Genomic DNA, 27,390 nt, shown 5'->3' on the forward strand with positions numbered 1-27,390 from the left:
AACCAGGGACAGGTGGTGAGGTAATTTTTGTCTATATTATCATGCATAACCATATCAATTAGTCTCTCTCTCTCTCTCTCTCTCTCTCTCTCTCTCTCTCTCTCTCTCTCTCTCTCTCTCTCTCTCTCTCTCTCTTCTCATTTCATGCACTTTGAATATTCTTAGACAGTTCACTAGAAATTACATAAAGATTTCCCTCATGTTTACAGTTTTTTTTAAACTATATTTTCAGAGACTGTATCTCACTTCATATGTATCCATTAAATTTTTTTGGGTGGTGTCTATCTCATTTTTACACACTGGGTACGTGAAAATGATAAGAGGTTGTTGGTTGTGTCTAGTTTGGATGAGGATGTGTTCAAGATTATCATTTTGATAGTATCTGGTTGATATTTCTGCTTGTCCCAGGTTAAAAAAAATGTTCACCAATTTGTCTATTTGTAGAGAATTTGCCTGTCTTAACAGTAGAAACACGTCTACATTTGCAAGACCCCCTTCTCTTGGACGTTGTTTTCATAGGCTTTGGCAAGTTTAATAATTTAAAATCTTGGGAATTCCATGAATATGACAACTGCTGGTGCCGTTTTTTATGGGAGGGTGCCAAATCAAAAAGCCTGAATCACCCAAACTCCAGCAACATCTCAGCCCCAAATATATCACATGTTGGATGTATATACTTGTACAAGAAAAGTCTTTTGCGAGTATTGTGAAACATAAATTTGTAAAGAAAGAGATAGGATAAAATTTCAATGAATTTCCATGAAATACTAAGTGCACACTGATTCATATATTGTTCTACCTGTAGCAGTCTTCAGTACTTTTTATTGGTTTCATTTCTGCTTATGTAATTGGTTGCCATTTCCATTACTTTTCCCAAGTATGTTATTATGATAATGACTCAAGTGATTTTGATTAGCATAAAGACCACTCTGAAATCCCTTAAATTTCAAAACTCATTTGATTCCAATTTCCAGATTCTCAAGATCATAATGCAAATGCAACAACTTTTTATATAAAGTGAATCATACCACTCTTTTATAAAGTAGAATAAGTATGGTAAATCTCTAACTTTTCAGATCCTTTGTGCTCCCATCTTATGTATATATCAGCCACATGTATGAGAAAAGAATATCTAGATTTTAAAATTGGTCAAGATTTTGCATGGATATTCATTTTTCTGTTGACAATAATCAGTAAAAAAGTGCACTTTTGCAAAATCTTGTTTTTCACTTTACTTCAGTAATTCATTATCTAGAATGCTAACTATATATTTTTCAGCATTACTAAACATCAAAAAACAATAAAAGCCCATGAATGCATGAGGCCTAAAATTTTCCACAAAAACTGCAGCGATCACTCAATAAAAATGTTAAATCATATTGTTTAGGCTGGTAGTCTTAGCGAATATATAAAATATAAAATTAACCAACCCAAGAAAACTAGCCGATCGAATTACAAAAGTGTGACAGAAATGATTTCAGGGTAAACTGTACCATAGTTCTGCCATCATAATAAGTTAGGTAAATCAAAAATGATTCAGAGAGGCATATATGAATAAAGGCAAATAATTTTTTATACTACGCTGATAGATACAGCGTAGTGGGGAGGGTTATGAATGTCTAGGTAAACATGGAGCTAATTACAGTGGCATTGAATGAATCGCAAATTAAAAAAAAAAAAAAATTAACTCCATCGAATGTCATCTGATATTCTATATGTTCTTGAAGACAAAAACGTTTTCGCTAGCAGTGGTGTATTTGAGCAGTAAGTCAACGATAAGATATTTCGTCTATAACAAAATTTTGGTTCTGCTTTTTCAGAGAATTCAGTTACTCAAGTTAATAGACCCCTATTTTCCCAGGAGGAATATAATCAGGACACACAAAAGACGTGTCCGCAACACCGAGAATGCGAAAAATATCATCTTTCGAATATTGAGCGAATATTAGGATATTAAGTTTTGCAATCAGTAGTTTCCTCAGTTGTTATACCCTTGTCTTCCATACAATTCCTCCCGCAAATAATTGATTCTCGAGCAAATTAAGATTTTTCTATAATCAATGTAATTTTCCCAATTCAATCTAGAATTTAGTTAGGGTAAGCAACAAGCTGAAGTTACGGTAAGTTACGTATTTTCATCCGATGGATTTTTTATGCCTTTGAACTATTCTAGCATTCATTTATATTGCAAATCACTATTTTTTGTTATCTCCCCCTACCAAAACCTTGGATCTCTTGCGATAGAAATGATGGTCATAATAATGCAACACATCAAAAGACATCGGAAAAACGTAATTTAACCTTTCAAACGAAAGGATGTCTTCAAAGGTAATTTCACAAATTCAAATTTAAAGTAACATCGGCTGTTTGGGGAAGTTATGCGATATCTTCAGACACTCTGTGGATATATTCTTTGCCCCACGTTTTCCCTTATCATCAATGCTTTCCGCATTATCGACCCGTATTGAAGAACAACATTTAACGTAAAAGAAATAACTTAACCTAACCTAACCAGGGCCCTTGAGATGAATTTTATGAGGGTCCAAAGTTTCTTTCTGTTCCCTTCCCTTTGCATTAGTCCTGCATTTGTCATCCTGTGTTCATCCACTCCGGATTTATACCACGAGCTGTAAGGCCAAAAAGGATATGGAAGATGAGAGAGGGTTGAATGCTATTCTTCAATACATGCAATCTATCTATTTTAATAGGAAATAACAGCATATCAGTCATTCATAGATATCAAACATTTACGGCCAGCAGTGAAACAGGAGGAAATGGGCACTATCAGTCGCACATCGTATTACTATCGCGAAACAGATTCGATTTCCTTACCATAATCTGGATTCGGTTGAACTGTTTTTATCCTAATATAATTCCGGAAATTAGTTACGGCAGGATCTTCCATTGACGACATCGAAAATTACGCGTCAACCGCTCTGAAGTGTGAAGCTAAGTAGATAAAGGTCTGTCCTTCGACTGCAATTCTTATGACAGTGATAAGAATACGAAACGCTGCCGACGGGTTGCAACTCGCCAGTAGCCAAGATTTACGGTACTTTAAAGCTACATCACAGTGACGTCACCAAGATGGCGTTGTATTCCTTATCACTTGAAAAACAGTGGACAAGACAAGAGTGGAACCCTTACGGGGTGCTGTGCCCTATTTTACTTGATGAAAAGGGAGCGGAGCTCCTCTTTGTCTCCCCATTTGCTCAGGCCCTTCCGGCCACCGTCTGATTCCAGAGGATGTGATGAGATAAATATCATATCAGAGAATTTCGTTAGGATTTACCAGCCATTGGCGCTAGCACACTGTTTTTCTAGTTCATTTTTCTAAATACTACCATGAACAACTTCGCAGAAATGATATCCCTTTATTCCTTTTCCCATTCTTTCTTTGTCACTTGTGACTAATTTCTACGCATTTATGTGACTTGTTATTTTTAAAGAATTCAAAGTAAAGCCTGTGCTGACAGAAGCAAACGCCTTTTCATTGTCTGTGAAAGTCATGATAAGAGGTTTTTCACATTCATGTCATTTCATTGCTTGCTGGACTGCCTAGATATGGTTGTTGGTGCTGCAGCTACTTCTGATGCCTTCTTGTTCGTCTGATCAATTATAATCCAATGTACTAATACACACACACACACACACACACACACACACACACACATATATATATATATATATATATATATATATATATATATATATATATATATATATATATATATTTTTTTTTTTTTTTTTTTTTTTTCTTTGTCGCTGTCTCCCGCGTTTGCGAGGTAGCGCAAGGAAACAGACGAAAGAAATGGCCCAACCCACCCCCATACACACGTATATACATACGTCCACACACGCAAATATACATACCTACACAGCTTTCCATGGTTTACCCCAGACGCTTCACATGCCCCGATTCAATCCACTGACAGCACGTCAACCCCGGTATACCACATCGCTCCAATTCACTCTATTCCTTTGCCTCCTTTCACCCTCCTGCATGTTCAGGCCCCGATCACACAAAATCTTTTTCACTCCATCTTTCCACCTCCAATTTGGTCTCCCTCTTCTCCTCGTTCCCTCCACCTCCGACACATATATCCTCTTGGTCAATCTTTACTCACTCATTCTCTCCATGTGCCCAAACCATTTCAAAACACCCTCTTCTGCTCTCTCAACCACGCTCTTTTTATTTCCACACACCTCTCTTACCCTTACGTTACTTACTCGATCAAACCACCTCACACCACACATTGTCCTCAAACATCTCATTTCCAGCACATCCATCCTCCTGCGCACAACTCTATCCATAGCTCACGCCTCGTAACCATACAACATTGTTGGAACCACTATTCCTTCAAACATACCCATTTTTGCTTTCCGAGATAATGTTCTCGACTTCCACACATTCTTCAAGGCTCCCAGAATTTTCGCCCCCTCCCCCACCCTATGATCCACTTCCGCTTCCATGGTTCCATCCGCTGCCAGATCCACTCCCAGATATCTAAAACACTTCACTTCCTCCAGTTTTTCTCCATTCAAACTCACCTCCCAATTGACTTGACCCTCAACCCTACTGTACCTAATAACCTTGCTCTTATTCACATTTACTCTTAACTTTCTTCTTTCACACACTTTACCAAACTCAGTCACCAGCTTCTGCAGTTTCTCACATGAATCAGCCACCAGCGCTGTATCATCAGCGAACAACAGCTGACTCACTTCCCAAGCTCTCTCATCCCCAACAGACTTCATACTTGCCCCTCTTTCCAAAACTCTTGCATTCACCTCCCTAACAACCCCGTCCATAAACAAATTAAACAACTATGGAGACATCACACACCCCTGCCGCAAACCTACATTCACTGAGAACCAATCACTTTCCTCTCTTCCTACACGTACACATGCCTTACATCCTCGATAAAAACTTTTCACTGCTTCTAACAACTTGCCTCCCACACCATATATTCTTAATACCTTCCACAGAGCATCTCTATCAACTCTATCATATGCCTTCTCCAGATCCATAAATGCTACATACAAATCCATTTGCTTTTCTAAGTATTTCTCACATACATTCTTCAAAGCAAACACCTGATCCACACATCCTCTACCACTTCCGAAACCACACTGCTCTTCCCCAATCTGATGCTCTGTACATGCCTTCACCCTCTCAATCAATACCCTCCCATATAATTTACCAGGAATACTCAACAAACTTATACCTCTGTAATTTGAGCACTCACTCTTATCCCCTTTGCCTTTGTACAATGGCACTATGCACGCATTCGCCAATCCTCAGGCACCTCACCGTGAGTCATACATACATTAAATAACCTTACCAACCAGTCAACAATACAGTCACCCCCTTTTTTAATAAATTCCACTGCAATACCATCCAAACCTGCTGCCTTGCCGGCTTTCATCTTCCGCAAAGCTTTTACTACCTCTTCTCTGTTTGCCAAATCATTTTCCCTAACCCTCTCACTTTGCACACCACCTCGACCAAAACACCCTATATCTGCCACTCTATCATCAAACACATTCAACAAACCTTCAAAATACTCACTCCATCTCCTTCTCACATCACCACTACTTGTTATCACCTCCCCATTTGCGCCCTTCACTGAAGTTCCTGTTTAATCCCATGTCTTACACACTTTATTTACCTCATTCCAAAACATCTTTTTATTCTCCCTAAAATTTAATGATACTCTCTCACCCAACTCTCATTTGCCCTCTTTGTCATCTCTTGCACCTTCCTCTCGACCTCCTGAATATATACATATACATATTAGAGTGGGAGACGTATAAAAGAAAGAGACAGGAGGTCAAGAGAAAGGTGCAAGAGGTGAAAAAAAGGGCAAATGAGAGTTGGGGTGAGAGAGTATCATTAAATTTTAGGGAGAATAAAAAGATGTTCTGGAAGGAGGTAAATAAAGTGCGTAAGACAAGGGAGCAAATGGGAACTTCAGTGAAGGGCGCAAATGGGGAGGTGATAACAAGTAGTGGTGATGTGAGAAGGAGATGGAGTGAGTATTTTGAAGGTTTGTTGAATGTGTTTGATGATAGAGTGGCAGATATAGGGTGTTTTGGTCGAGGTGGTGTGCAAAGTGAGAGGGTTAGGGAAAATGATTTGGTAAACAGAGAAGAGGTAGTAAAAGCTTTGCGGAAGATGAAAGCCGGCAAGGCAGCAGGTTTGGATGGTATTGCAGTGGAATTTATTAAAAAAGGGGGTGACTGTATTGTTGACTGGTTGGTAAGGTTATTTAATGTATGTATGACTCATGGTGAGGTGCCTGAGGATTGGCGGAATGCGTGCATAGTGCCATTGTACAAAGGCAAAGGGGATAAGAGTGAGTGCTCAAATTACAGAGGTATAAGTTTGTTGAGTATTCCTGGTAAATTATATGGGAGGGTATTGATTGAGAGGGTGAAGGCATGTACAGAGCATCAGATTGGGGAAGAGCAGTGTGGTTTCAGAAGTGGTAGAGGATGTGTGGATCAGGTGTTTGCTTTGAAGAATGTATGTGAGAAATACTTAGAAAAGCAAATGGATTTGTATGTAGCATTTATGGATCTGGAGAAGGCATATGATAGAGTTGATAGAGATGCTCTGTGGAAGGTATTAAGAATATATGGTGTGGGAGGCAAGTTGTTAGAAGCAGTGAAAAGTTTTTATCGAGGATGTAAGGCATGTGTACGTGTAGGAAGAGAGGAAAGTGATTGGTTCTCAGTGAATGTAGGTTTGCGGCAGGGGTGTGTGATGTCTCCATGGTTGTTTAATTTGTTTATGGATGGGGTTGTTAGGGAGGTGAATGCAAGAGTTTTGGAAAGAGGGGCAAGTATGAAGTCTGTTGGGGATGAGAGAGCTTGGGAAGTGAGTCAGTTGTTGTTCGCTGATGATACAGCGCTGGTGGCTGATTCATGTGAGAAACTGCAGAAGCTGGTGACTGAGTTTGGTAAAGTGTGTGAAAGAAGAAAGTTAAGAGTAAATGTGAATAAGAGCAAGGTTATTAGGTACAGTAGGGTTGAGGGTCAAGTCAATTGGGAGGTGAGTTTGAATGGAGAAAAACTGGAGGAAGTGAAGTGTTTTAGATATCTGGGAGTGGATCTGGCAGCAGATGGAACCATGGAAGCGGAAGTGGATCATAGGGTGGGGGAGGGGGCGAAAATTCTGGGAGCCTTGAAGAATGTGTGGGTCGAGAACATTATCTCGGAAAGCAAAAATGGGTATGTTTGAAGGAATAGTGGTTCCAACAATGTTGTATGGTTGCGAGGCGTGGGCTATGGATAGAGTTGTGCACAGGAGGATGGATGTGCTGGAAATGAGATGTTTGAGGACAATGTGTGGTGTGAGGTGGTTTGATCGAGTAAGTAACGTAAGGGTAAGAGAGATGTGTGGAAATAAAAAGAGCGTGGTTGAGAGAGCAGAAGAGGGTGTTTTGAAATGGTTTGGGCACATGGAGAGAATGAGTGAGGAAAGATTGACCAAGAGGATATATGTGTCAGAGGTGGAGGGAACGAGGAGAAGAGGGAGACCAAATTGGAGGTGGAAAGATGGAGTGAAAAAGATTTTGTGTGATCGGGGCCTGAACATGCAGGAGGGTGAAAGGAGGGCAAGGAATAGAGTGAATTGGAGCGATGTGGTATACCGGGGTTGACGTGCTGTCAGTGGATTGAATCGGGGCATGTGAAGCGTCTGGGGTAACCCATGGAAAGCTGTGTAGGTATGTATATTTGCGTGTGTGGACGTATGTATATACATGTGTATGGGGGTGGGTTGGGCCATTTCTTTCGTCTGTTTCCTTGCGCTACCTCGCAAACGCGGGAGACAGCGACAAAGCAAAAAAAAAAAAAAAAAAAAAAAATATTTATATTTGTTTACATGTATACATACTTACACTTTAGAACAATTTTCAGAGAGTGGTAGTCTTTAAATAAGCATCTAAAGTGACCAAAGTAACACTTAGCAGTCATACAAATATAGAAAAATCAGCAGAGAACTTAAAGAAAGCCCTCAAACATGAGCAATCACACAGTGTTTCCTGGCACCTACTACAAAAGTTGTATATGACAACACCCAGTATTTAAGGATAGATGAAATTCCTCGTACTTATACTGTAAGTATGTCATTTAACCTAAATGCATTCTATGTATAAAATTCTTTTAACTGTGACAAAATAGCAGTCTAATTCACTTCAAGTTAAGGCACCTTTCTTTGTATACAGGGACAACAACTCCAACCATATGTCTTTGGTGCTAACTGCATCATCTTCCTTTCACTTTACAATAATGGATGAGAAAAGCTTCATTAATAACTAGCTTCTTTTGTTTCAGTAAATTTCTTTCAAACAAATTTGTTGGATCATCACCGCCTATTCCATAGTAAGACAGTAAATGCTTACTACTTTCTAATCTATGCTCTCCAACATTCAAAGATTCGTAGATGATCAATTTTCCACTCGATTACATAACATGCAGTTATCTACAGTAAATTGAAACTAATAAAACAGAAATACAGTTGATGGTATCATATAATGCTATGCAATACTAAAATAGTTTCATGTACAAACCTGGTACAAAGGAAAGATAAATTGTGCGAAGGAATTTATGCCCTTGCTTTCTGAGTCTCTTTAGAGCTTCTAAGTACTGAACCCCAACACATTTCATATCTTGAGTTCCTCGTCCATAGATGTTTCCATTATCCTCTTTGTGTGCACTGAATGGATCATATTTCCAGTGTTCCTGCCAAGAAAGTTGACTGTAGTTCATGAATAAAATATATGATCTTCATGTTAAACATTATATATGAGGATAAAATCAGCATCAAAGATACTAATAAAAAAAAGGTACATGCTTACTGGAAACACTGGGACAACATCAGTATGAGAGTTAAGAAGAAGTGACTGCAGACTTGGGTCTTCTCCCAATAATTTCATTATAGCTGCTGGTTTACCAGGCATGCATTCTACAACCTGGAAGTCTACCTCCAGTTCCCTGGCCTGGCCCTGTAAATACTGCATGCATGCAGCTGCATACAAATGTTATAAGCTGTTAATCAAAGGTACTTGAGAACACCTCACCTTAATATTCTTTTTGATGTCTTAACTAAATAGTGACTTCAACTACATTCATTTTTCCTATTTTGATGCTCTAAGCATGGCTAGATATATAAAGAGATTCCATAGTAAAGTTAACTATAATCTACTTCCTTGCCTTTTAGGAACAATACATAATCACAGCTAACACTGTTATAAAAAAAAGCAGGTTTGTCAATTTTCTTTAACAGACAAGTCACATGATCATGACATTATGAGATTAGTTGCCCTATTCTAGGGTGCAAGAGAACTTATCATATGTTACTGGTACATAACATCATGCAATACATTTTGAATACCAAATCAAAGATCTCTACTTGCTGTGCTTTGCATGATCTAGATTGTCAATGTGCATACTTAACTATGGAGGTGAGCTGCAATATGAAAGCTTCTACATAAATTTTTTCACTGATCCCTTCATCTGTATTTGCATAAACTCAATGCAGTTTCAGCATTTTCATATAATGTTAAGTTCATGTTTCAGTATCAGTGTCCTACATAACAAAAAAATGCATATTTCAACATCTATATCAGTCACTGCATTCATACATGGGCTTCTGTCACAACTGCATGCCTTAATTGTCTAATTTCCTCTTCATGTATATGAATGGCAATACAAAGTAGAGTTTTAAAATGCACTACAAGATTTGGAATCTGGTTTGCACCCTTTATTTGGAGGGTTACCACACCCTCTCTCACCCTCACCATTCCCTCCCTCCCTGGCTATCACACTTTCCCTCATCTCCACCACTCCATCCCTCTAGCCATCACACCCTCCCTCACCACCACCACTCCTCCCTTTCCTGGTCACCCCACCCTGAAAAGCAGACTGGCGCTATTCTATTGTATAACCACTCATCACCATTTCCACTCTTCATACTTCTCATATTACAGTAAAACCTTCCTTCTCAATAATCAAGTATTATTTTTTTTTATAATCTGTCATCCTATTGGCTAGCAATTTCCTTCATGTATATGGTTGTTAATTGCATTGTGTCTGGGAACTTCTGTGATGCCTATACAAAGAGACAGACAGACAGGACATTCTTTTCATACAGTGGTACAAAACTGCATATGTGTAATTATCTGTATGCAGATGGAGATTTTAGGGGTGGAGGTGGGGGATTTCTAACACGAGAAGGCTTATCAATCTCTCCTTTTTGTTGTTATCTCTTAAGACTCCTGTGTTTTCTAAGTCTATTATTTGTCAAACTTACGAGTATCTTACCTGTACATTATCATCTACTGAAATAGTTCCTCCCACCATTTCTAAATCATTCAAGGAATGAGTAACTATTCATTTCTAGTGTTTTACAAATGACACAAAAGTTAAATCTCATGCTCAATTATATAGAAGTGCTCCATGTCAACACAATCAAATCCATTGAGGAACCAAAAAGGTTTCAGTCATATCTCTCTTAATCTAGTCCAAATACCATTACTAATCTGTATCTCTCTATCACCTGTTTCAAAATTTCCACAACATCAAGTCTAACCAAGATCCTGGTTAGCCCTTGGAGCTTGTTTTCATCTACCTCAAGCTTTTTACCCTATCAAATACTGTATTCTCTGCCAAAGTAAATTCAAACCCCTCATTCTCTCTTTTCATCCTTTTCTTCACTCAGTTCCCCAATAATGGTTTTCATGCAAGCCACTCTTAAACCAGGGACAGGTGGTGAGGTAATTTTTGTCTATATTATCATGCATAACCATATCAATTAGTCTCTCTCTCTCTCTCTCTCTCTCTCTCTCTCTCTCTCTCTCTCTCTCTCTCTCTCTCTCTCTCTCTCTCTCTCTTCTCATTTCATGCACTTTGAATATTCTTAGACAGTTCACTAGAAATTACATAAAGATTTCCCTCATGTTTACAGTTTTTTTTAAACTATATTTTCAGAGACTGTATCTCACTTCATATGTATCCATTAAATTTTTTTGGGTGGTGTCTATCTCATTTTTACACACTGGGTACGTGAAAATGATAAGAGGTTGTTGGTTGTGTCTAGTTTGGATGAGGATGTGTTCAAGATTATCATTTTGATAGTATCTGGTTGATATTTCTGCTTGTCCCAGGTTAAAAAAAATGTTCACCAATTTGTCTATTTGTAGAGAATTTGCCTGTCTTAACAGTAGAAACACGTCTACATTTGCAAGACCCCCTTCTCTTGGACGTTGTTTTCATAGGCTTTGGCAAGTTTAATAATTTAAAATCTTGGGAATTCCATGAATATGACAACTGCTGGTGCCGTTTTTTATGGGAGGGTGCCAAATCAAAAAGCCTGAATCACCCAAACTCCAGCAACATCTCAGCCCCAAATATATCACATGTTGGATGTATATACTTGTACAAGAAAAGTCTTTTGCGAGTATTGTGAAACATAAATTTGTAAAGAAAGAGATAGGATAAAATTTCAATGAATTTCCATGAAATACTAAGTGCACACTGATTCATATATTGTTCTACCTGTAGCAGTCTTCAGTACTTTTTATTGGTTTCATTTCTGCTTATGTAATTGGTTGCCATTTCCATTACTTTTCCCAAGTATGTTATTATGATAATGACTCAAGTGATTTTGATTAGCATAAAGACCACTCTGAAATCCCTTAAATTTCAAAACTCATTTGATTCCAATTTCCAGATTCTCAAGATCATACTGCAAATGCAACAACTTTTTATATAAAGTGAATCATACCACTCTTTTATAAAGTAGAATAAGTATGGTAAATCTCTAACTTTTCAGATCCTTTGTGCTCCCATCTTATGTATATATCAGCCACATGTATGAGAAAAGAATATCTAGATTTTAAAATTGGTCAAGATTTTGCATGGATATTCATTTTTCTGTTGACAATAATCAGTAAAAAAGTGCACTTTTGCAAAATCTTGTTTTTCACTTTACTTCAGTAATTCATTATCTAGAATGCTAACTATATATTTTTCAGCATTACTAAACATCAAAAAACAATAAAAGCCCATGAATGCATGAGGCCTAAAATTTTCCACAAAAACTGCAGCGATCACTCAATAAAAATGTTAAATCATATTGTTTAGGCTGGTAGTCTTAGCGAATATATAAAATATAAAATTAACCAACCCAAGAAAACTAGCCGATCGAATTACAAAAGTGTGACAGAAATGATTTCAGGGTAAACTGTACCATAGTTCTGCCATCATAATAAGTTAGGTAAATCAAAAATGATTCAGAGAGGCATATATGAATAAAGGCAAATAATTTTTTATACTACGCTGATAGATACAGCGTAGTGGGGAGGGTTATGAATGTCTAGGTAAACATGGAGCTAATTACAGTGGCATTGAATGAATCGCAAATTAAAAAAAAAAAAAAAATTAACTCCATCGAATGTCATCTGATATTCTATATGTTCTTGAAGACAAAAACGTTTTCGCTAGCAGTGGTGTATTTGAGCAGTAAGTCAACGATAAGATATTTCGTCTATAACAAAATTTTGGTTCTGCTTTTTCAGAGAATTCAGTTACTCAAGTTAATAGACCCCTATTTTCCCAGGAGGAATATAATCAGGACACACAAAAGACGTGTCCGCAACACCGAGAATGCGAAAAATATCATCTTTCGAATATTGAGCGAATATTAGGATATTAAGTTTTGCAATCAGTAGTTTCCTCAGTTGTTATACCCTTGTCTTCCATACAATTCCTCCCGCAAATAATTGATTCTCGAGCAAATTAAGATTTTTCTATAATCAATGTAATTTTCCCAATTCAATCTAGAATTTAGTTAGGGTAAGCAACAAGCTGAGGTTACGGTAAGTTACGTATTTTCATCCGATGGATTTTTTATGCCTTTTGAACTATTCTAGCATTCATTTATATTGCAAATCACTATTTTTTGTTATCTCCCCCTACCAAAACCTTGGATCTCTTGCGATAGAAATGATGGTCATAATAATGCAACACATCAAAAGACATCGGAAAAACGTAATTTAACCTTTCAAACGAAAGGATGTCTTCAAAGGTAATTTCACAAATTCAAATTTAAAGTAACATCGGCTGTTTGGGGAAGTTATGCGATATCTTCAGACACTCTGTGGATATATTCTTTGCCCCACGTTTTCCCTTATCATCAATGCTTTCCGCATTATCGACCCGTATTGAAGAACAACATTTAACGTAAAAGAAATAACTTAACCTAACCTAACCAGGGCCCTTGAGATGAATTTTATGAGGGTCCAAAGTTTCTTTCTGTTCCCTTCCCTTTGCATTAGTCCTGCATTTGTCATCCTGTGTTCATCCACTCCGGATTTATACCACGAGCTGTAAGGCCAAAAAGGATATGGAAGATGAGAGAGGGTTGAATGCTATTCTTCAATACATGCAATCTATCTATTTTAATAGGAAATAACAGCATATCAGTCATTCATAGATATCAAACATTTACGGCCAGCAGTGAAACAGGAGGAAATGGGCACTATCAGTCGCACATCGTATTACTATCGCGAAACAGATTCGATTTCCTTACCATAATCTGGATTCGGTTGAACTGTTTTTATCCTAATATAATTCCGGAAATTAGTTACGGCAGGATCTTCCATTGACGACATCGAAAATTACGCGTCAACCGCTCTGAAGTGTGAAGCTAAGTAGATAAAGGTCTGTCCTTCGACTGCAATTCTTATGACAGTGATAAGAATACGAAACGCTGCCGACGGGTTGCATCTCGCCAGTAGCCAAGATTTACGGTACTTTAAAGCTACATCACAGTGACGTCACCAAGATGGCGTTGTATTCCTTATCACTTGAAAAACAGTGGACAGGACAAGAGTGGAATCCTTACGGGGTGCTGTGCCCTATTTTACTTGATGAAAAGGGAGCGGAGCTCCTCTTTGTCTCCCCATTTGCTCAGGCCCTTCCGGCCACCGTCTGATACCAGAGGATGTGATGAGATAAATATCATATCGGAGAATTTCGTTAGGATTTACCAGCCATTGGCGCTAGCACACTGTTTTTCTAGTTCATTTTTCTAAATACTACCATGAACAACTTCGCAGAAATGATATCCCTTTATTCCTTTTCCCATTCTTTCTTTGTCACTTGTGACTGTAATTTCTACGCATTTATGTGACTTGTTATTTTTAAAGAATTAAAAGCAAAGCCTGTGCTGACAGAAGCAAACGCCTTTTCATTGTCTGTGAAAGTCATGATAAGAGGTTTTTCACATTCATGTCATTTCATTGCTTGCTGGACTGCCTAGATATGGTTGTTGGTGCTGCAGCTACTTCTGATGCCTTCTTGTTCGTCTGATCAATTATAATCCAATGTACTAACACACACACACACATACACATATATATATATATATATATATATATATATATATATATATATATATATATATATATATATATATACATATATATATACATATATATATATATATATATATATATAATTTTTTTTTTTTTTTATACTTTGTCGCTGTCTCCCGCGTTTGCGAGGTAGCGCAAGGAAACAGACGAAAGAAATGACCCAACCCCCCCTCCCCCCATACACATGTATATACATACGTCCACACACGCAAATATACATACCTACACAGCTTTCCATGGTTTACCCCAGACGCTTCACATGCCCTGATTCAATCCACTGACAGCACGTCAGCCCCGGTATACCACATCGCTCCAATTCACTCTGTTCCTTGCCCTCCTTTCACCCTCCTGCATGTTCAGGCCCCGATCACACAAAATCTTTTTCACTCCATCTTTCCACCCCCAATTTGGTCTCCCTCTTCTCCTTGTTCCCTCCACCTCCGACACATATATCCTCTTGGTCAATATTTCCTCACTCATCCTCTCCATGTGCCCAAACCACTTCAAAACACCCTCTTCTGCTCTCTCAACCACGCTCTTTTTATTTCCACACATCTCTCTTACCCTTACGTTACTCACTCGATCAAACCACCTCACACCACACATTGTCCTCAAACATCTCATTTCCAGCACATCCATCCTCCTGCGCACAACTCTATCCATAGCCCACGCCTCGCAACCATACAACATTGTTGGAACCACTATTCCTTCAAACATACCCATTTTTGCTTTTCGAGACAATGTTCTCGACTTTCACACATTCTTCAAGGCCCCCAGAATTTTCGCCCCCTCCCCCACCCTATGATCCACTTCCGCTTCCATAGTTCCATCCGCTGCCAGATCCACTCCCAGATATCTAAAACACTTCACTTCCTCCAGTTTTTCTCCATTCAAACTCACCTCCCAATTGACTTGACCCTCAACCCTACTGTACCTAATAACCTTGCTCTTATTCACATTTACTCTCAACTTTCTTCTTTCACACACTTTACCAAACTAAGTCACCACATTCTGCAGTTTCTCACATGAATCAGCCACCAGCGCTGTGTCATCAGCGAACAACAACTGACTCACTTCCCAAGCTCTCTCATCCCCAACAGACTTCATACTTGCCCCTCTTTCCAAAACTCTTGCATTTACCTCCCTAACAACCCCATCCATAAACAAATTAAACAACCATGGAGACATCACACACCCCTGCCGCAAACCTACATTCACTGAGAACCAATCACTTTCCTCTCTTCCTACACGTACACATGCCTTACATCCTCGATATATATATATATATATATATATATATATATATATATATATATATATATATATATATATATATATATATATATATATATACATATATATTATACTTTGTCGCTGTCTCCCGCGTTAGCGAGCTAGCGCTAGGAAACACGAAAAAATGGCCCAACCCACCCACATACTCATGTATATACATACAAGTCCATACACGCACATATACATACCTATACATTTCAATATATATATATATATATATATATATATATATATATATATATATATATATATGTATGTATATTTATTTATTTATTTTGCTTTGTCGCTGTCTCCCGCGTTAGCGAGGTAGCGCAAGGAAACAGACGAAAGAATGGCCCAACCCACCCACATACACATGTATATACATACACGTCCACACACACAAATATACATACCTATACATATCAACGTATACATACCTATACATATCAACGTATACATACCTATACATATCAACGTATACATATATATACACACACAGACATATACATGTATACACATGTACATAATTTATACTGGCTGCCTTTATTAATTCCCATCGCCATCTCGCCACACATGAAATAACAACCCCTTCCCCCCTTATGTGTGCGAGGTAGCGCTAGGAAAAGAACACAAAGGCCCCATTCGTTCACACTCAGTCTCTAGCTATCATATAATAATGCACCGAAACCACAGCTCCCTTTCCACATGCAGGCCCCACAGAACTTTCCATGGTTTACCCCAGACGCTTCACATACCCTGGTTCAATCCATTGACAGCACGTCGACCCCGGTATACCGCATCGTTCCAAGTCACTCTATTCCTTGCACGCCTTTCACCCTCCTGCATGTTCAGGCCCCGATCACTCAAAATCTTTTTCATTCCATCTTTTCACCTCCAATTTGGTCTCCCACTTCTCTTCGTTCCCGCCACTTCTGACACATATAACCTCTTTGTCAATCTTTCCTCACTCATTCTCTCCATGTGACCAAACCATTTCAAAACACCCTCTTCTGCTCTCTCAACCACAATCTTTTTATTACCACACATCTCTCTTACCCTATTATTACTTACTCGATCAAACCACCTCACACCACATATTGTCCTCAAACATCTCATTTCCAGCACATCCACCCTCCTGCGCAAAACTCTATGCATAGCCCACGCCTCGCAACCATACAACATTGTTGGAACCACTATTCCTTCAAACATACCCAGTTTTGCTTTCCGAGATAATGTTCTCGACTTCCACACATTCTTCAACGCTCCCAGAATTTTCGCCCCTCCCCCACCCTACGATTCACTGCCGCTTCCATGGTTCCATCCGCTGCCAAATCCACTCTCAGTTCTTCTCCATTCAAACTTACGTCCCAATTGACTTGACCCTCAACCCTACTGTACCTAATAACCTTGCTGTTATTCACATTTACTCTCAACTTTCTTCTTTCACACACTTTACCAAACTAAGTCACCACCTTCTGCAGTTTCTCACAGGAATCAGCCACCAGCGCTGTATCATCAGTGAACAACAACTGACTCATTTCCCAAGCTCTCTCATCCACAACAGACTGCATACTTGCCCTCTTTCCAAATTTCTTGCATTCACCTCCCTAACAACCCCATCCATAAACAAATTAAACAACCATGGAGACATCACACACCCCTGCCGCAAACCTACATTCACTGAGAACCAATCACTTTCCTCTCTTCCTACACGTACACATACCTTACATCCTCGATAAAAAAAACTTTTCACTGCTTCTAACAACTTGCCTCCCACTCCATATATTCTTAATACCTTCCACAGAGCATCTCTGTCAACTCTATCATATGCCTTCTCCAGATCCATAAATGCTACATACAAATCCATTTGCTTTTCTAAGTATTTCTCACATACATTCTTCAAAGCAAACATCTGATCCACACATCCTCTACCACTTCTGAAACCACGCTGCTCTTCCCCAATCTGATGCTCTGTACATGCCTTAACCCTCTCAATCAATACCCTCCCATATGATTTACCAGGAATACTCAACAAACTTATACCTCAGTAATTTGAGCACTCACCTTTGTCCTCTTTGCCTTTGGACAATAGCACTATGCAAGCATTCCGCCAATCCTCAGGCACCTCTCCATGAATCATACATACATTAGATAGCCTTACCAACCAGTCAACAATACAGTCACCCCCTTTTTTAATAAATTCCACTGCAATACCATCCAAACACGCTGCCTTGCCGGCTTTCATCTTCCGCAAAGCTTTTACTACATCTTCTCTGTTTACCAAATCATTTTCCCTAACCCACTCACTTTGCACACCACCTCGACCAAAACACCCTATATATGCCACTCTATCATCAAACACATTCAACAAACCTTCAAAATACTCACTCCATCTACTTCTCACATCACCACTACTTGTTATCACCTCCCCATTTGCCCCCTTCACTGAAGTTCCCATTTGTTCCCGTGTCTTACGCACTTTATTTACCTCCTTCCAAAAGATCTTTTTATTCTCCCTAAAATTTAATGATACTCTCTCATTCCAACCTCATTTGCCCTCTTTTTCACCTCTTGCACCTTTCTCTTGACCTCCTGCCTCTTTCTTTTATACATCTCCCACTCATTTGCATTATTTCCATGCAAAAATCGTCCAAATGCCTCTCTCTTCACTTTCACCAATAATCTTACTTCTTTATCCCAGCACTCACTACCCTTTCTAATCTGCCCACCTCCCACGTTTCTCATGCCACAAGCATCTTTTGCGCAAGCCATCGCTGCTTCCCTAAATACATCCCATTCCTCCCCCACTCCCCTTACCTCCTTTGTTCTCACCTTTTTCCATTCTGTACTCAGTCTCTCCTGGTACTTCCTCACACAAGTCTCCTTCCCAAGCTCACTTACTCTCACCACTCTCTTATATGTATATATATATATATATATATATATATATATATATATATATATATATATATATATATATATATATTTGTTTATATACATACATATACACATGTACATGATTCATACTCACTGCCTGTACTCATTCCCGTCGCCACCCCGCCACACATGAAATGACAACCCCCTTCCCTGGACGCGCGAGGTAGCGCTAGGAAAAGACAACAAAGGCCACATTCGTTCACACTCAGTCTCTAGCTGTCATGTATAATGCACCGAAACCACATCTCCCTTTCCACATCCAGGCCCCACAAAACATTATATGGTTTACCCCAGACGCTTCACATGCCCTGGTTTAATCCATTGACAGCGCGTCGACCCCGGTATACCACATCGTTCCAATTCCCTCTACTCCTTGCATGCCTTTCACCTTCCTCCATGTTCAGGCCCCGATCGCTCAAAATCGCTTTCGCTCCATCCTTCCACATCCAATTTGGTCTCACACTTCTCCTCGTCCCCTCCACCTCAGACACACGTATCCTCTTTGTCAATCTTTGCTCACTCATTCTCTCCATGTGACCCAACCATTTCAAAACACCCTCTTCTGCTCTCTCAACCACACTCTTTTTAGTACCACACATCTCTCTTGCCCTTTCGTTACTTACTCGATCAAACCACCTCACACCACATATCGCCCTTAAACATCTCATTTTCAACACATCCACCCTCCTCCGCACAACCCTATCTATAGCCCACGCCTCACAGCCATAACATTGTTGGAACCACTATTCCTTCAAACATGCCCATTTTTGCTTTGCGAGATAATGTTTTCGCCTTCCACATATTTTTCAACGCTCCCAGAACTTTCGCCTCCTCCCCCACCCTGTGACTCTCTATCGCTTCCATGGTTCCATCCGCTGCCACATCCACTCCCAGATATCTAAAACACTTCACTTCCTCCAGTTTTTCTCCATTCAAACTTACCTCCCAGTTTACTTGTCCCTCAACCCTACTGTACCTAATAACCTTGCTCTTATTCACACTTACTCTCAGCTTTCTTCTTTCACACACTTTACCAAACTCAGCCACCAGCTTCTGCAGTTTCTCACCCGAATCAGCGACCAGCGCTGTATCATCAGCGAACAACAACTGACTCATTTCCCAAGCTCTTTCATCCACAATAGACTGCATACTTGCCCCTCTCTCCAAAACTCTTGCATTCACCTCCCTAACAACCTCATCCATAAACAAATTAAACAACCATGGAGACATCACGCACCCTTGCCGCAAACGGACATTCACTGAGAACCAATCACTTTCCTTTCTTCCTACTCGTACACATGCCTTACATCCTCGATAAAAACTTTTCACTGCTTCTAGCAACTTGCCTCACTCACCATATATTCTTTATACCTTTCACAGAGCCTCTCTATCAGCTCTATCATATGCTTTCTCCATATCCATAAATGCTCCATACAGATCCATTTGTTTTTCTAAGTATTACTCACATACAATCTTCAAAGCAAACACCTGATCCACACATCCTCAACCACTTCTGAAACCACGCTGCTCTTCCCCAATCTGATGCTCTGTACATTCCTTCACCTTCTCAATCAATACTCTCCCATGTAATTTCCCAGGAATACTCAACAGACTTATACCTTTGTAATTTGCACAGTTACCTTTATATATATATATATATATATATATATATATATATATATATATATATATATATATATATATACATATATATATATTCCTATGAGTCCACAGGGAAAATGAAACACGAAAAGTTCCCTGGTGCACTTTCGTGTAATAATCACATCATCAGGGGAGACACAAGAGAGAAATATAACAGTCAGTTGATATACATCAAAGAGACGAAGCTAGGACGCCATTTGGTAACTGACTGTTATATTTTTCTCTTGTGTCTCCCCTGATGATGTGATTATTACACGAAAGTGCACTTGGGAACTTTTCGTGTTTCATTTTTCCCGTTGACTCATAGGAATATCTTGATCACGCGCAAAATTGTGATCCTTTCTAACATATATATATATATATATATATATATATATATATATATATATATATATATATATATATATATGTATATATGATATCGTCAGTAACCTATTAGAGTCCTGTGCTAGACGCATTGTTATACTTAAAGAAGCACACTGTTGCTCATACAGGAGAGGAGCCGTATGAATGCAATGCTCACAGTGCCCAAAGGCCCTCCTTCAGGAGAGTATTCTACCGTAGTACATGACTGTTCATGCAGGAGAAAAGCTGTATCAATATTCAGTTGGTGAGGCACATAAACACTCATACAGAAGAGAAACCAAATCAGTGTTTATATTGCCAAAACACTTGCTTCCTAATGAGTCACATGATATGACACGTGATTGAACATACGAGAAAGAATCCATTCACATGTTCACGTTGCCAAAAGTCTTCCCGGAGAAATGCTCTTATGGAGCACATGATGACTTCATACAGGAAAGAAGACAATGAATGTTAATAGTGCCAAAATGCCTTCTCCCAGAAGATTGATTTAGTGAGACACATGAATACTCATATAAGAATCTTCTTTTAAGGAAGTGCTTAATTGAAACAAATGAATTATCATACAAGACAAAAAGTGAAAAATCTTCTCATAGGGATCATTTAGGGTTAGCACACAGCTATTTACACAGGAGAGAAGCCATATGAAAGATCACAGTGCCAAACGGCCTTTTAGAGAAGTAGTTTGGAAGAGTATACTGTAACTCACACTGGAAAGAAGCTATTTACATATTCATAGTGTTAGGGAACATTCTCCTGTTGAAATATTTCATTGCATCACATGACTTTTTATGCAGATGAGAAGCCATATGAATGTTCACAGTGCCTAACAACTTTTAACCGCTGTTGGTTTATTGTTACAGAGCACTTTGTTCTTTACGCCGGAGAGAAAATTTAAAGAGTACAGTCCTTTCCTAAAATATTCTTAAAACTCCTGTTTAACTATTACAACGCCGCCTGGTGCTGAGGTTTAGAACTGCGTCCTTGTACCAGCCACAGCGTGAAGCTGATGCACATGAATCTATAAGTTCTAATCACCAGACTCAAGTTCATTACTGAACCAACAGATGGCGCATAATGGCATCTATTACAGGGGATGTTGAAGAAGAGGGAAAGGTTGTTTGAAGGTTGCGATCCTGATAACGTTAACAGTTATCTTGTTGACAGCCAGATGCAGACTCTTACGTTCATTAAACCATATGGGGAAAGTTTCAGGTTTCGAGGTTATACCCTCCTGGGGTTATGACGGTCACCCATGTACACAGAGGGACAAGGGGACAAACAGACAAGCTCTTGCATCATTACAGATTCTACCACTGCATTTTTAAAGCAACAATTACAGGGCAGAAAAGTTTGTTGTTCATGAAAGCTGGCTGTGACTGGCCACACCAACACACAACACTACTACACTATTACACAAATCTACATCATCATACAACACTGAGCATACTACACTGACAAGACATTGACAGAATGGAGATGTTTGCCAGAATAGATAGTGACTGCAGTCGTTTACGAATGTCCAGATTGAGCTTGATGACTTACTTCAGATTTGTTTAGTCATCTGTGATAAATATAAAGAGATTCGTAACAAAGGTTTCAGGGTCTCATTGTTAAATAGGTTAATCTTTGTGCCCAATTTGTGTAAGAGGGTGGCGGCGGACACCATTGTGGAGGGCTGGGGGTGCATTCCTTTGAGTCCAGGTTACCAGCACTGACTAGCAGGCCTAACTTCCCACTGTGTTGTAAATACCTTGTGTAATTAGTGCCTTGCAATTTTTCTACGCTAATGTGACCAATTTATGGTGTATCATTTAAATAATTAATCCTAATATGTGAAGGATAACCTCAAACTACAAAAAAGGCAAGGCACATTTGAGATAAGCAAGCTAATATGTCACTTACTTGCCGGTAAAAGCAACTCACACACTTTATGACATTATTCAACTGCCATAGCACGACAATGATAATAATGTTGCATATCGTACTGAACGTAATTATTGCTTTACATATGAATTTAAGGTAACTAACTTCATGACAGGTTTCATAAAGACGAAACGGTGCCAGACTTCAGTCTACCTTACAGAATGAGTGCGTACTTGTTATCCGGGGAAGATCATACTGAAATTTGGCAGCATCACCGCTTACCTCTTACTTAATTCCAGAGGAGGTGACTGAGTCATGTAAACGCTGGTGGACCCACACAGATGATTTATCTGAAGCTACAATGAATTGACCAATTTGACGACACATTAACCTAAAGGCAGTGAAATCTCATTTCAGAGGAAGTCCAAATGATATAATTGAACTGAAAACATTAACAATTTTATGATAGATCTCGAGATCTTTGTCAGTCTGGAGTTAAAAAGATGTCTATCAATGGCCGATTTTGTTTTGTGATTGCGCAACATAAATTCAACCTATTCACCAAGTTAAGAAATACACTTAATGCCTATTATCTACTGCTGTTGCTGCCACAACCACCAAGTATTTGTTTTCTGGTGTGCAGGTAAGATTTAGTACTATTAGTAGCGGCAATTCTATCCATATGTCAGAAATCAGTAACGACAAGATAAAGAAATTAACATTATCAGGACGTGAGCTTTTCGTCGTTATTCTCAACCTCCTCACAAACACCCCCTCTCTGTTCGTCCCTCCTTACCCATCCTCGCCTATCCCCACCCATCCCATTCCCCTTATAAATACACGGTTCGCCACTGGTTAGTTCAAAGATAAACTTGTAGATTCATTTGCATCGGCTTCACATTGTGGCTGGTGCCAGGATTGCTCCAAGCCTCTGCACTGGGAGAAGCAAGGAATTTCTGGCCCAGACTTTACCTTTTAATTTTCAGAGCCAAGAAAATATTAAACTTCTTTGATGGTAGAAGTAATAGGCCTTTTGGAACTCTGCCAGGGTGAGTGGACGGATAACAGGTCTAGCATGAAGAGCTTCCTGGACAAATTTGATACATAATGATGAAAGTTAGATGAGGTCGTCTTTATGATGGTCAACTCTCTCGACTTACTTCACAGGATGGAAAGCTTGTTATGGTTCTCCTAGGAAGAATCATCATACATCCGCTTGAAAGTAACCTTCCGTGCACCTGTCATTACGTGAACCTCTATGTATTCGCCAGTACGTGATCTTGCAACCATCCATCACTATTACTCTCAAGGTAAGAACAATGTTTACAAGTAAGTGCAGACAACAGCAACACCAGTCGCATTAATGTCACACTGCCAGATTCTATGGCGAACATTCGGCCTTGAGGAGAGTGCCCGTTGTCTTGCTGTATCGTGGCTTGTTTTCATGAAATAATTTCGGCACACGCTCTTGGAAGTTTGTATGTCCCTGGGGAAAGAAGAGAAAGAATGCTATAGATGTATCTCCTACGTGTCCTAGAGGGGGACAAAGAAAGGCGGAAGTAAGGGACCAAGAAATCTTTCCCTGTTGTTATGTCATTTACCAAAAGTAGGAACAGAAAGAGGATCCATCCGAAAATTCTTCCTCAAAGGCTTATTCGTCTGTTTCTGATACATACGTCGCTAAGGCTCAAAAGGCAAGTAAGTATATAAAAAATAACGAAATAAGTACACGTAAACGTACAAAAAAGAACGGCGATTAAAACTTTCAGGTGGTAATTGATTATACGATGCTGATATTCTTGAAACACGGTGTTAGCAGGAGTCGGTCTGCAGTCACCCCAGTTGTTTATCATCCTCTCGGGATTAGTCGATGATTTGGGGTCGAGCAGTGTGGTTTCAAAAGTGGTAGAGGATGTGTGGATCAGGTGTCTGTTTTAAAGAATGCTTGCGAGAAATGCTAAGAGAAACTGTTGGATTTGTATGTGTCATTTATAGACCAGGAGATGGGGTTGATAGAGATGTCTTGTGGAAGGTCTTAAGAGTATACCGTACGAGAAAAAAGCTGTTAGAAGCAGTGAGAAGTTTTAATCAATGGTGTAAGGCATGTGTACGTGCAGGAAGAGAGAAGAGTGAATTGGTTCCAGGTGAAGGTTCATCTGGGGCAGAGGTGTGTCATGTTGCCATGGTTGTTTAATCTGTTTATAGATGGGGTGGTGATGGAGGTAATTCCAAGAGTCTTGGAGATAGAGGCCAGTATGCAGTCTCTGGGGAATGAGCGGACTTGGGATGTGAGTCATTTGTTGTTCGCCAATGGTACAGTAGTGGTGGTAGACTCTAATGGGAAACTGCAGAAGTTGGTGAATGAGTTAGGAGGAATGTGTGAAAGGAGGAAATTGAGAGTAAATGTAAATGAAAGCAAGGTTTAGCAGAGCTGAGGGATAGGTTAGTCTGGATGTGAGTTTGAATGGAGAAAATTATAAGGAAGTGAAGTGTTTTAGATATCTGAGAGTGGACCTGATAGCGAATGGAACCATCGAAAGGGAAGTGAGTCATATGGTGGGTGAGGGGGTGAGGTTCTGACAAATGTGTGGAAAGACAGAATGTTATCTGGGACGATAAAAATGAGTATCTTTAAGGTACAGTAGTCTCAACAATATAACACGGTTGCGAAGCATGGGCTGCAGATATGATTGTACGGAGGAAGTGGATGTGTTGTAAATGAAATGCTTGAGAACAATGTGTGGTGTGGGGTGGTTTGATCAAATAAGTAATGAAAGGGTAAGACAGAGGTGTGGTAAGACAAAGAGTGTGGTTGAGAGAGCTGAAGAGGGTGTGCTGAAAAGGCCTCGACATATAGTGAGAATGAGTGAGGAAGTGCTGACAAAGAGGATGTATGTGCCATAAGTGGAGGGAACAAGGAGAAAGAGACCAAACTGGAGATGAAAGGATGGAGTGGAAAAGAATCTGAGTGATCAGGGCCTTAACACGCAGGAGGTTGTAAGGCGTGCAAGGGATAGAGTAGATTGGACTGATGAGGTATACTGAGTTCAACGTGATGTCAAAGGACTGAACCAGGGCATGTGAAGTGTCCGGGGTAAACCATGAAAAGGTCTGTGGATCCCGGATGTGGATAGGGAGCAGCGGTTTCGGTGCATTAAACATGACAGCTAAAGTAAAGATGTGTGCGAATGTGGCTTTTCTTCGCCTGTTCCTTCCGCTACCTCGCAAGCGTCGAAAATGGCACAAAAAGAAAGATTTGTATATACATATGTATATATATATATATATATATATATATATATATATATATATATATATATATATATATATATATATATATATATATGTGTATGTATATATATATATATATATATATATATATATATATATATATATATATATATATATATATATATATATTTTTTTTTTTTTCCTTTGTCGCTGTCTCCCGCGTTTGCGAGGTAGCGCAAGGAAACAGACGAAAGAAATGGCCCAACCCACCCCCATACACATGTATATACACACGTCCACACACGCAAATATACATACCTACACAGCTTTCCATGGTTTACCCCAGACGCTTCACATGCCCTAATTCAATCCACTGACAGCACGTCAACCCCGGTATACCACATCGATCCAATTCACTCTATTCCTTGCCCTCCTTTCACCCTCCTGCATGTTCAGGCCCCGATCACACAAAATCTTTTTCACTCCATCTTTCCACCTCCAATTTGGTCTCCCACTTCTCCTCGTTCCCTCCACCTCCGACACATATATCCTCTTGGTCAATCTTTCCTCACTCATTCTCTCCATGTGCCCAAACCATTTCAAAACACCCTCTTCTGCTCTCTCAACCACGCTCTTTTTATTTCCACACATCTCTCTTACCCTTACGTTACTTACTCGATCAAACCACCTCACACCACACATTGACCTCAAACATCTCATTTCCAGCACATCCATCCTCCTGCGCACAATTCTATCCATAGCCCACGCCTCGCAACCATACAACATTGTTGGAACCACTATTCCTTCAAACATACCCATTTTTGTTTTCCGAGATAATGTTCTCGACTTCCACACATTCTTCAAGGCTCCCAGGATTTTCGCCCCCTCCCCCACCCTATGATCCACTTCCGCTTCCATGGTTCCATCCGCTGCCAGATCCACTCCTAGATATCTAAAACACTTTACTTCCTCCAGTTTTTCTCCATTCAAACTTACCTCCCAATTGACTTGACCCTCAACCCTACTGTACCTAATTACCTTGCTCTTATTCACATTCACTCTTAACTTTCTTCTTTCACACACTTTACCAAACTCAGTCACCAGCTTCTGCAGTTTCTCACATGAATCAGCCACCAGCGCTGTATCATCAGCGAACAATAACTGACTCACTTTCCAAGCTCTCTCATCCCCAACAGACTTCATACTTGCCCCTCTTTCCAAAACTCTTGCATTCACCTCCCTAACAACCCCATCCATAAACAAATTAAACAATCATGGAGACATCACACACCCCTGCCGCAAACCTACATTCACTGAGAACCAATCACTTTCCTCTCTTCCTACACGTACACATGCCTTACATCCTAGATAAAAACTTTTCACTGCTTCTAACAACTTGCCTCCCACACCATATATTCTTAATACCTTCCACAGAGCATCTCTATCAACTCTATCATATGCCTTCTCCATATCCATAAATGCTACATACAAATCCATTTGCTTTTCTAAGTATTTCTCACATACATTCTTCAAAGCAAACACCTGATCCACACATCCTCTACCACTTCTGAAACCACACTGCTCTTCCCCAATCTGATGCTCTGTA

At 39.5% G+C, this 27,390-nt stretch overlaps 2 protein-coding genes and 1 long non-coding RNA gene across 6 annotated transcripts in view; 1 reads left to right on the plus strand and 2 right to left on the minus strand.

The window, feature by feature from the left end:
- The window catches only part of LOC139753387 (aminoacylase-1B-like), an 89,531-nt gene extending 86,363 nt beyond the window's left edge, over window positions 1–3,168 (minus strand). Inside the window, exon 1 of one of the 4 annotated variants that reach the window (XM_071669846.1) lies at window positions 3,148–3,168. Coding sequence is in view for 2 of the 4 variants with exons in the window: in XM_071669855.1 (XP_071525956.1) it covers window positions 2,833–2,914 (82 nt within the window). In the remaining 2 variants the exon portion in view is untranslated. Of the gene's footprint in view, window positions 1–1,028; window positions 1,048–2,832; window positions 3,064–3,147 lie in introns of those variants that run through there. The other 3 variants (XM_071669855.1, XM_071669826.1, XM_071669837.1) reach the window with 3 other exon arrangements.
- LOC139753403 (uncharacterized) overlaps window positions 1–27,390 on the plus strand; it is a 298,486-nt gene that overhangs the window by 238,509 nt on the left and 32,587 nt on the right. The window lies entirely within an intron of this gene.
- Window positions 8,586–13,810, minus strand: LOC139752563 (uncharacterized). The gene is made up of 3 exons (XR_011713534.1): window positions 13,601–13,810; window positions 8,868–9,037; window positions 8,586–8,751 (listed from the first exon to the last, which is right to left on the minus strand). It is a non-coding gene; the product is annotated as an uncharacterized lncRNA (long non-coding RNA).

The sequence above is a fragment of the Panulirus ornatus genome, chromosome 2 (genome assembly GCF_036320965.1).
Source record: "Panulirus ornatus isolate Po-2019 chromosome 2, ASM3632096v1, whole genome shotgun sequence".
Taxonomy (NCBI): domain Eukaryota; kingdom Metazoa; phylum Arthropoda; class Malacostraca; order Decapoda; family Palinuridae; genus Panulirus; species Panulirus ornatus.